Here is a 12,375-nt window from a genome sequence, read left to right on the forward strand (position 1 = left end):
TATTCACAGATGTGTAAGCATGTGTTAGCAGACGTATCAGAAGTAAGACAACTGTATATTGAGGCAGCAATAAATGCGCTTAACTAAACACTACTCGGCTTATTATTTTTTAAACATTATAAACTGGTATTCTTCACAGTAACATTTATTAAATATGGCAGTATAACACCCACATCATTTAAATAATTTCCTTGGTGCACAACACCAGCTCATATTCAGTATCTACAAACTAAAATATCCGTCTCAACATTTCCTGTGTTGTGTTCTCCTTTCCACCCGGCAGACCTCGGCTCCCTCTCTCCTCCCCCTCACTCGTCCTCCCCTCACCCCCTCCTCTCCTCCTTGAACCTCCTCCTCCCACCCTCTCCTCTCAGACTCACCCACGGCAGAATCCTTGAAGCTTTCCTCTGAATGGCTGCAGGATAATGACTCGATGGTGCTGAGCTGAAGCTGTGAAACAAACTGTTCTGCGAATGCATTTTAAACAAGAGTGATTCAAAAGCACACGATGAGTAACTAAATAAGGCACAAACACATTTGGACAGCTAAGAAAACAACCAAAAACTATTGAATAGATGGTTATTTTACTAACTTTGTCTATCTGCATCTGTAGATTTCTTCTTAATACACCAACTTAACATTAGTGAATGCCTCATTTTCATATTCATATCACAAAACGTGTACAATATAAACACTTATTTGTGTTAATGTGAGCAATCAACCTTGGAAGTTTTATAATGAAATCTATTGGTATTCACCTCTAATGTCTTACTTAATCTAGGGATACATTTGTATGGCAAAGATCGTCTTAAAATATCCGACCATAATCATTGAAATACTTGTAATTCCCTCTAATATCGTTATCAATATCACAATTGCACTGACAGTCAAAATAGTCGCTTCTTGTTTTTTTCAGCCCTAGTCTGATTGGTAGAGAAGATAATTAGATTAATCAGCTGACGGATTACTCCTGTAACAAAGATGAGCTTTGATCAGTCAGCCTGACAACACGCCTACATGAAATCTGATCTCCTGTCAGTTTCATTGAGCAGCTACACCTGTCTCCACCTTTAAACCTGAAGCAACTGACACCGCAGCCGCTGAATATGAAACATAACGTCTCTGTCTGCTTCCCTTTAAATCAAACGTCTGTTTACTCGTGGTGTCGTGACTTCAGTCTGAATTCACATATGAGCGGGCGGAAAATCATGCAAAGTGGACGTTTGATTTGAGGTTGCCAGGCAACAGTATAAGGCAGCAGCTTTTCAGAGTGACTCAATAGAAAGTGTCAGAGTTGTGTGTGTGTGTGTGTGAGAGCTATTAAATTAACTAGAGGGGGAAAACACACGCCTCGTTGCTGCCTTCGTGAGTTTCCATTGGCTGATGTTAGGGAATAATGCAATGATTCCGCATTTCATATGTGTGACACAGCATTACACATCCAATTATGACACCGCTTTTATCACTACATAGATAGTAGAATAATGTATTTAATTTGCCACCACAAACTGTTCTGCTATTATGAACCGTGCGCGTGGCTATCGTCTCCATTATAGAGATTTTATTGTTGTTGTTTTCCATTCCAGTTTGTGTAATTAACTAGACCCTTTCAAACTAGAGGCAAATTCAACAACGTAATGTCCCTTTCTTTTATCACTTTTGCCCAGGGATTGCTGCTAAAGAGGTTAGAATAGGTGTCGCTACAGTGTTTGAATCTTAGAAATAGAATTCGTATAATAGGAAAAGGGTGTTTATTTATTTATTATAATCAAATCTGTGGATAGAACAAATTATTTTCATGTAAGGTTAAGTGTATGCTAAATGACTGATGTTTCCCAACCTGGGTCATCACCCTCTTAAAGAGGTACATATTAAGGGTTGTAAGATAATTGCTCCTGTGGTGATTGTCCACAGTATTGAGTATGTAAGTCGCTTTGGATAAAAGCGTCTAACAAGTAACATGTAATGTAAGGTAATGTAATAATTGAATGCCCTTACACACCGGTTTTTCGTTTAGGGCAGGAATAATTCAAACGTCATTATTTCAAACAGTTTTGTCATGAATACTTTCCAACAGAAAGCACAGTGGTTAAAAATGTGATCATTTTAAAAATGGTTGTAGTTTTATTTTACTTAGGGTAATCCTCTTGGAGATACCTGTAATATTTGCTCATTTTAATCAGACATTTTGGTAATTGAATACTCTTGCTTTCGGCAAAGGTCTGCTGTATCAGGCTAAAATAACTCGGTTCAGAAAACTTCATACATAAAAATATATAAATATATATAAAAATGAGTGTTATAGTTCATTTTAGTTCTTAAAAACAATAGGTTTGAAAATAATATATAAAGATTTGTTCTACTACAGAATCTCAAGTCAGATAAGGCTATACTGTAAATACTCCCATCATATTTCAGGAAGGACTGCTTTTCATTTGAACCCCCTGGAACTATCTATAGTGTCCTCATACCTGCCTCTTCATGCGTTCCCTTCTGTCCTTCATCTCTGTATGCGTTACGTTATTCTGTTTATTTAGCAGGGTGTTGCTGTAAAAGCCGTCTGCCCACACAACAAACACTGTAAAGCCTTAATAAACCACAATACATCTAAATAAACAATCTAAATATACTAGGAAGTAGATTTTTGATATAAATGATTGTTACTTTGAGGCAGGAATTATTTTTTGTAAGTGCTTTGTGCTCGTAGAGAAAAGAGAAGGGTAGCTTTTATGAACGCTCACATTGATCCTCTTTGTATGAAAAGACATTTCATTTCAAGGGAAAGAAATCAAGTGCTGCTTTTGTTTACATACTTCAATTTCAGCTTTTTGTTCTTGATGGCATTTTTGTTTTATAAACAGCGTCTCATTTCATGTGTAATCGCTCTGTCTGGTTTCTGTGGAATACATTAGTGTCTGTCAAGGCTGCTTGTTTATTTTGGAACAGCTTAGTAAAGTAAATCAAACCTTCATGATTTGTATTAGTCGACCTCCCATTGTTAACCACTGTTCACATTTTGAAATAGATTTCAATAACGTAATGGTTTTATGACCAATTTCATGACTTTTTCCAACTCCATATATTAGTCATTACAGGATATGTTACTGCAGCCCTGTGAGAAACTCAATGCCCCATCATAGTGTGTCATGTGACTTGATTTTAAAATGGTTATTTTACACTATTCATCATATAAAAGACAATAGGGTCACACAATTGAATGTTAAGGTTATTTGGACGAGTTGGGAACTGTACTACTATGATATATGTTTTATATAAATATATATCATCAACGGATTATGGCGAACTCTTACTTTGTACATTGCATTTAGCTAACTTTTCAACTATCTTTGTATTACTTTTAGCAAACACTTAGAAATATTTTTCCTTACATTTGGCAAACTAACAAGCAGCATTGTTTTACTTCAGAAGTATTCAACTCTTTTTTTGAGCTAACTTTTCAAACCAATGACCTTTAACAACTGTATAATTCCCCCTGGTTGGAATGACTGATATACAGCATAGACATAACACCTAATTACAAACATGTATTCAAATATTAATACTAGTATAGGCACAGTTTGATATTTCATATGCAATGTATCAAATAAATCCAATGCTATAATTCGTAGGCTATAATTATATAACTTTTTCCTTATCACTCTCTGCTTATAATCAGTTAATGAGTTGTAACATTGAAATGATAGAATGAATAGATTCACGTGTTTGTGTAAGCTAATGTTTGCTTATTTCAACAGAGAGGACTGTGGTTCCTCTTTTACTGACTCTGTCGTCATTGTGTGTTTTTTCTGTTAACCACAGTCGGGTTTGACTTCCTTCATTCTCACAGTGCATAGGGGAGCGTTCACATGTCATCCACTTTGTCTCAACTGTGGCTTCACAAACCTTCCATAGAGACCAGTTTGTGTTGTTAGTGAAAGGGTCATTCACTATAATGGTTTAGCAAAACTTGAAATCAACTACTGTTAGTGAGCCATCTGTAAACAGAGATCAACTTTATACATGTGTGCTTGTTGTGTAGTAAGTTGTACAAGCAAACGCTAAAAACATCGTAAACATATTGTTTGATTGAATTATTAGTGTTTATTTGACACGGTAAAGTAGTACTGAATCAATTGTTTATAGGGTTATTTATTTGAACTCCGCTGCTTGCTTGCTAAGTAGTTTTCACACCACGTTGAGGTGTTAAGGCTTTTTTCATTCAGATAAATAGAGTGTCTTTTTGGTGAGTACTCACTGATCACTGTTTCTCCGTCTTATAATATGTCCTTGGATAGGTTTTTATACCTGCATTCATAAAGTAGCTCTTCTACAGCATTTCATATTTTTTCTAAACACATATATGCGAAATATATCCACATGTATTTCTAAAAAAACCTGATAATAATGGTAATTCATCACTGATAAATTATTAAGTGTATAACTGAGCAACTGTCTACACTAATAGTTCATTCATCATCAATCATTGTTACAGCTTGTTTCCCAGTGGCAGAAAGTCATGTATTTCAGTGAGTACATTTAATTTGATGTACTTCATTTCCCGCTACTTTTTCATACACTCAACTATATTTATTTGATTTCACTGCAGACACAACATGCAAGATAATAGTCCAATAATGCTATTATGTTACACTAAAATATAGTAAGAACATTTGTAAAGGAGTATTTGTTGGTATGTTAGGTTAGTATCTTTCACAGATATAGTTTTCGCTTTAGAAATATCAAAAATGTAATTTAAGCTTTTGTTTTTCGTTGTACTTATGTAAATATATTACAAGTAGAAAGAGTGTTTTGTGGTTGGAGAACAGTTCAAACCAAACAGATAACAAATCAATAGAAATTTATTTTCTTACTTATCAAAAATATCTGCAACACATTTGCATAGATGGACACAAAATAGCTTCCATGATTGTTTCATGTGATTGTATCAACAAGAGGAGAGTCACACCACGAACTGTATTTCTCTCAAAACTGAAGTGTAAATCTAAATGAATGCAGACCCTGTATCTGAAATAACTTAAACATCTTTTTGGGGGTAAAGGAGCTCATGTTGACATTATTATATAACTGATCAAATATTTTCTCTGAATCCCAATGGATAACAATAAATATTTCAAATATATTACTTCTTGGTTTGTTAAATACTTTCAAATATATCCAATCATGTCACACAAAAAGGCCCAAACTCTTCATGGTCAATCATTATTATTTTTTCACTTAAATGCTATAATGCTCCTCTGTCACAAATAAAATGGAAATGAAAAGTAAGAAATAAACACAAAAGTCTTCAGTCTCTCATAATCACTTTTTCACAGGATGAGTAATCCGATTGACTCCGACGTGTTTTGGGCGGACGTTTCTGTGGGTACTCCATCACATTTTGACACCACCATTATCCCAGAAATAATCCTTGAGCTTCTCGTGGGGATATTCCTCCGTTTGTTCTTTTCCAATGCAATCGCTCCCAAAAATATCCCTTTTCTTGCATGTTGGAAATCCATAAAAGCTCCACAACTTTCCACCAGGAGGCACCTAATCCAACGACTCTTGCTGTCGTGCTGCTCCTGGATCAGTTGGCGAACTGTCTGTAGAAGGCGACCTTGACGCGCTCTATCTGGTGGCACAGTTTGATGGCGGGGCCGAGCTTCAGGTCCATGCACTCCTGTACGGTGGGCAGAGTGAGCAGCAGCAGCGCCTGGCCGTCAATGTCCTGCAGGAGGAGATACATTCATATTTAAAGAGACAGTTCAAGAGTAGTGTCGCTTATTCTGGATTTTGAAGATTTTCCTCAAGTTTTGAAGCTTAAACTGTCCGACGTGTGCAATCCCTCAGGATTTTTTACCTTTACCACCAAATGCTTCTAGAGAAAGATATTTGTTTTTTATGACCTTACGCATCCAAAAATGGTCATTGTTCAAGCTTCAAGATGATATTTACTATAGTTAGACTAACTAGATCCTGTTGCTTTGTAGTCCAGCTTTACTCTGATCATAAAGCTTTCAGAATAAAAAGTTAAAAAGAAACAAAAATAAATCCTCATATCCTCCGGCCTATCCCAGCCTTACAGTTGATTCTGCTCGAAAAAGGAAATGTGAATAATAAGGGGAAAGAATGCAAAATAGCCTTTTAGTAAGAAAAACACGATTTATTCACAACTATCTGACCATCTATTTAATTTACATCAAGAAAGAGAAAGGATTTTGATCACAATGTTGTCCGTTTGACATCATGAGCTGAGGAAATATTTATTTATGAAAAACTCAGAGTGAAGGCTCTAATATTGTAAAGACTGTAGACAGAGTTTGTAAGTTGGAAATACTGAGGAAGATATTTTGTCTGGTTAGAAAGGGGATAAGGCATGGAGTAGTGATTGTAAGGTGTCCTCACTAGTAGTGTGTGTGTGTGTGTGTGTGTGTGTGTACCTGCTCCTGGAAGATGTTGGCCAGAGACGCACAGTCAGTCGAGTTTATAAACTCAACGACTTCATCTACACTCCACTCCAGAGGGTTTCTGTCCAACACCAGCTGATCCTCCTCCTCGTCCATCTGACACACACACACACACACACACACACACACACACACACACACACACACACACACACACACACACACACACACACACACACACACACACACACACACACACACACACACACACACACACACACACACACACACACACACACACACACACACACACACACACACACACACACAAAGACACACACACAAAAAGACACACACTGTCAATTACAGAATCACAAACACATTTGCTTTAATCACTCAACTCATTCAGTCTAAAGCTGGATTCATCCATCTCTGGTGAAAATGCTGTAGATGTAGTGATTTATTTAATCCACCACGATAACAATACTGTGGATGATTATGTCGGACTTAATTGTATGCCTGATCAACTTGAATTAATTGCGTTGTTTTTTTTGGCTCACTTTGCAACCATAGAAATGAAAAAATATAACCACATTGGAACAAAATCCATGAGCAAATATTCCTTGTTTGGTATCGTGTAACTTGCTGCATGTCATATTGCTAAACATTTTAAATATTTATTTATCAAATAAAGGCTTAAAATTCTCCCAAATAGTCTTGAGAAAATGTGCTAATCACTTCTTTAAAACACGTACAAAATGCAACCCTTTTAGGCTATTTTATTTGTTCCTTTATGAAAGGGTGGTCTTAATATTCCGTCAGGTATACAGTAGTGTAATGTAGTATACAAAAGACAAATATTGATAATGATAAGCACTCCATGTTGTTTAAACATCAGCGTCTAGTTCACGGAAGTTTAATAAGGCCTGCTCCTAAGATTTACTTTCACAAGAATTGTATTGTTTCCAGAAAATAAGCCAGAAACCAGAAGTTACAGAACTACATTATTCATTCATGAATACATTTGTACTGGTCTGTCTGACCTGCATGTCCTGTCCCTCCGGTGGCTGGTACTTGTTCTGGTTGTAAGTGGACAGTGAGCGTGTGGACCTCCTGCGGCCCTCGGGGGCCTCGGTCCCCCCCGCAGCTTCCCCTGTGCTGAAGGCCCTGCGCAGCGAGGCGGCGCGGCGGGGGCGGCTGCTGTTCACCTCCACCGAGGGGCCGTCAGGGTGGTCCTCACGGGGCTCCGAGCTGGTGCCTTCACTGCCCGACTGCAACGTCAGCTCTTCATCCTCATCACTGTCCTGAAGGGGGGAGGCAGAGGAGTCAGGGGTGGGGGGGGGGTTTGTGTTTGGGCTTCAGTATGGTGGGGAAAGCACCTAAACGCTACACACACAATAACTTAAAAGCCTGTTTTTACGCTAATAACCGTTGATCTTCACTGCGAAGATTTGTGTTTCGATCCCTTTGGCTGTGTTAGTGCATACATTTTTAAAAGGGTGTGAGTTTTTTTTGGCATTCGCAAGTTCTTAGACTCATATGTCCCCATTGAAAGCCATTAGCTATTAACTATCCCCCAGATTGAGCCATCTTATCGTGTGTCCCAATAGGGCAAACACATTATATTGTCCTGGTTCGCTCTGCACAAATATTTGATAACAGAAAAAGCCAAATATGATATTGAAACTTGAACACTTCCCACTGATGTGACACAGGCAGGGATATTTAAGCTGGGTAGGAACAGAGGTGACGTTAGTTTAAAGTTCCTCAAAGCAATGACTCATGGTCTCCACTCAGGTTTCCACTGAGAGCAAGAAGTGAGACTTAGATTGAAATGAGATACCGTGCTAGCTGAGGCTGGGTTACACACACAGACTACAGACTCCTGTTGAATATTCACTATTTTCTTTTATAGCTAATACACCTTTACCAAACAATAGCATGTAGTTATTAAGCTAAATATCAAATATCTATACAAACGTATTTTTGTTGGATGTCAGTATTTTGTTGGATGTCAGTATTTGAGTTGTAGTTCTTCTTTTATTTAAAATGGATGAAGCCTCAACATAAATAGATTTGATATGGATGTATGAAGCTTCTTTCAGACTTTTCTTTCAATTCAATTAAACCCATATATATTTGTGCTGCTGCTGTAGAGCTGATATTATACATTGATTAGTTGATTAAGAGAACATTAAATGATATTTTAAGTATGTTTTAAAGTAAAATTGCCAAACAAACATGTTAGAGCCTCTCAATTGTCAGGCTTTTGCTAATACAAAATAAAAAAAAGCTTCACTTCAGAATTATTGGTCAAATAAAACCAAGGCTATAATTAAGGGTTATATTCAAGGTCACGTTATCTACCAACAATTTACAGTCCAAAATGTTGCTCATCAGTTGCTTTTTCATATACAAATACACATACAAATAATAATTATTAAAACTGCTGTAAATGTATTTTCTCTTGATCAAATAATCGATTACACTGACTGTTTCCTCTCTTCTTTTTTTGAACAATGTTTACTTTGCAACACTACCCAGTTTAATCGCTTTATTCCATTCAATATTAATATTCACTCACTTTAATGATCTTGATGACCAACATCAAGTGTACATTAGTCTTACTAGTGTGCTCCACATTGTAGTGGTATAACATATCAAAACACCCAGACACGAGGCCAAATAACAGAGTAGTGAGTAAACACATAGGCTGCCTAACCTAAATTGAACTCCTCTCCTTCCTGTCTCAGGGATGTTGTTATTTATAAACCGGATTATGACTGTACACTCCGTCTCAGAGAGTGTTATCTAACCTGTGGTGAGCCGGCAGCAGTGTAGTCCACGTTGGACGAGCGTCTCTTCTTCTGCACAAAGATTGCTTTCCTCTTCTTCCTGCGGCGCGTCGGCTTGGCCTCCGTCGCCTCCTCTCCAGCCATCGGCTTGGAGAGCTTCCTCTTCTTCCCGTAGTAATAAGCTGCGAACACAGCAGATGTTGAAAACAATACACACCACAAAACAAAAACACATCCTAGCTGCTCATCACCGGCAATTATACAATCTTTGATTTAGGGTTGAAAGAAGTGGAAGATATACTCAGATCCTTTCAATCAGTCGCTTTTGCACTCCATTACAAGTCGTGCATTTAAAACGTTACTTAAGAAAAAGCACAGAAGCATCCTCAAGTGTACTTCAAGTGTCAAAAAACCCAGTAGTGATGCGTTTAATTGCACACACTCACTGTATTTGGTTTTGGTCTGGACGGAGCAGTTCTCCGGGCACTTGTCGGCGATGAGGAGGGGGCTGAAGAGGTTCGGGCAGCACTGCAGCTTCACGCACACTTTACGACAAAAGTCTGCGATCTGGTCAGCGAGGCGCACGATGCGGATGGTGGAGCGATAGGTTTTCCCTTTATATCTGCAGGTATAGAAAGGGAGAGGTGTTGATGACATGGGATGCAGGGGTAACGTATTATTGTAAGAAGTTAGCATGGCTAGGTTTACCGCGGTTATATTCAAAGGGATTTGTTGTATTGGATATTGGAAAATGGCAGAAAATAGGCTCTGTGATATCTCCACATATCAACTCCACTTGTTGTGATTTTTGAAGTGCACTCGCCAGAAGTAAAAAGCTTAAAATTCTCTTTCACAGCTTGTATTAACCACAGACCTTATTTCAGGCCTCTGAGGACTCATTCCTGCACCTCTCTGTAGTGGTGCAGGGATTAGACTTGTATTCATCAGAACAATGCATAATAAAACTGTGATACATCAGAGCGTTTGACACTGAATGATGATTGCCCTTGCAGTTATGATGTGAACGTGGGCTGTTTTAGTGATTTTACATCATCCGGTTGATGAGGATTACACAGGCAATCTCCTGTTTAATGGCAAAGGTTAGGAAGGGTGATCCGATCTTCTGGCAAACGCTCAAAGGACAAATCTGCCCTGATCTGATGTGAGTGACCTCTCTTTTCTTCCTTTTCATTGCTTTGTTTATCAACTGATTTTCTTGTTTTCTTCAGCACAACAATGTAAAGTCTGCTCAAGAATCAAATGTGTCTCCTTGCTTAGTTGACTATCCTCGGAGGACTTCACTGTCTGAGCAGCAAAAGCCCGACAAATGATAGTTCTTCCTGTTGTCGAGGTGTGAAAACATCCATGCGTGAATGTGAACATGATGCTGCGCAGCCGAACACAGGTGACTCACTACAACCTCTGCGTGGCCAACTCTTCCTCGTTTCAGCCAGATATAAAAAAAAAAGCAGGGCAGTTTTTGATTAGAAAACACAGAGCACACAGCCTGGAGCTGTGGAATAATTTGGCTCTGTGCACACAGCAGTGGAAGGAAATCACACACACACCACGGCAGGAACAAAGAAATCAATTCAATGAAGAGGCTCTGTGAGGTCTGATTCTGATTTTAGGGAGGATGTTGTCTAAGCTTGATTTATGATGATGTATAATACATAAAGTCATGTAATTGTATTGCTTTATAGCGCCTGAAAATGACCAGAGCCATAACTTGACCGAATAGAGTGCTGCAGGAATGTGTCCTAAACCTGGAAATTAGTTAGCATTTTCGCACTTAGGGTTTCTCCGAAGTCAATTGTTTGTTGAACTTCATTTTGGTTTTGATTTTTGGTCTGCCAGTGAGCTTATTCTATGCAATATTCCAAAAATAAATGGAAAAATCCCATGGGCCTTTTGTCCAGGGTTATAATCTGTTCTGATTTATTACAAGAACGATCTCCTGCATATTTGGGGTGTTCCTCACTTGGCTTTGAGGGTCTCCTCTTGGCAGTCCCAGCTCTGATCCTCCAGGTCCTGCAGCTCCTTCAGGACTCGCCCGGGCTTGTAGGCGGCGTTGATCAGCATGCTGAGCAGCTGGAGGCATAAAACAAAAAATAAACTTCTGGTTCAAGAGAACAGGCTGGGAGTGTTACTCTAAAAATGTATTCAGTTACGTCTTTAAACATGTGTGTATGCAGACTGTCTCTGGAGACATTACCAGTCTGTTTTGCTGAGCAGTTGTTACGGTGTGTACGAGTAAACACTCTTGACTGACAGCTCTGCACATTAAAATGAAGACACTGCAGGTGGTTAACAAGACATCGCTGTCTCACACTCTGTCTTCCACCTCCTCCCCCCCCCTTCCAATCTGCCTCCTCCCTCCCTTTGAAAGTGTGCGAGTCTTTGATTAAAGCTGACTCCTGACATCAGCCCACCTCTTTGAGGACCAGCGTGCACTTCCCGGGCCCGACAGCCTGCGGCAGCTCGGCGATGCGTCCCTTGTTGAGGTACGGGCCTGAGAAACAGCGGTGGTTGACAAAAATCTTTGAGCAGCAGTACCTGCCGTTAGCTGAGCCTGAAAGAGAGGACAGACAGGGATTAGGTCATGTGGAAATACATATGATGTGTGCAAGGTAAACATCTTCTCTTTTAGACTTACAAAGAGAGTAATCTATAAGTAAATGTTATCTCTATTTCCTGATACCTACGGGTCACAAGCACAACAATAAGTGAATAAAAACGTGTTCTAAGGAATGAATAATTAATACATAGACTCATGTAAATAAAAGCACGCCTAAACATGAACTGTGGTTTGGACCATTTGAGATCAAAGCGAAAACTTTGTAGTTGTTTTGACTGAAGATTAAGTCTTTGCTCAAATGTGTGTTTGTCCTCAGCTGCTGTAGTACATCCTTATTTAAGTTCTACACAGACTAGATACACAAAAAAACATATATGTATACTATAAGAGTATACTGACAAGTTTATTGCGTATATTGCTTGTTTTAAGCATAAGTACACTCGTTCTTTTTATTGTGGATCGCAGACATTTAGCATCTTTTGGTTGCCAAATTGGAGTCGTATTGTGCAGATTGTTTATTTGTAATTCAATTTCTAATTCGTATGTTGCTAAATCCTGACTTTTGTAAGGAAATGTGCGGCATAACCTTCCTTTA

The 12,375-nt window shown here is 38.6% G+C and overlaps 1 protein-coding gene across 4 annotated transcripts in view; it reads right to left on the reverse strand.

Annotated features, from left to right (window-relative positions):
* Window positions 1-4,841: 4,841 nt before the first annotated feature.
* sfmbt2 (Scm like with four mbt domains 2) overlaps window positions 4,842-12,375 on the reverse strand; it is a 41,364-nt gene continuing 33,830 nt past the window's right edge. For all 4 annotated transcript variants that reach the window (XM_034133419.1, XM_034133416.1, XM_034133418.1 and 1 more), the window contains 7 exons: window positions 11,635-11,774; window positions 11,184-11,293; window positions 9,649-9,824; window positions 9,224-9,384; window positions 7,451-7,711; window positions 6,441-6,563; window positions 4,842-5,728 (listed from right to left, as the gene is read on the reverse strand). In XM_034133419.1, coding sequence (XP_033989310.1) covers window positions 5,588-5,728; window positions 6,441-6,563; window positions 7,451-7,711; window positions 9,224-9,384; window positions 9,649-9,824; window positions 11,184-11,293; window positions 11,635-11,774 — 1,112 coding nt within the window. In that variant the 3' untranslated portion in view covers window positions 4,842-5,587. The remainder of the gene's footprint in view (window positions 5,729-6,440; window positions 6,564-7,450; window positions 7,712-9,223; window positions 9,385-9,648; window positions 9,825-11,183; window positions 11,294-11,634; window positions 11,775-12,375) is intronic.

Source organism: Trematomus bernacchii, unplaced genomic scaffold, assembly GCF_902827165.1.
Source record: "Trematomus bernacchii unplaced genomic scaffold, fTreBer1.1, whole genome shotgun sequence".
Taxonomy (NCBI): Eukaryota; Metazoa; Chordata; class Actinopteri; order Perciformes; family Nototheniidae; genus Trematomus; species Trematomus bernacchii.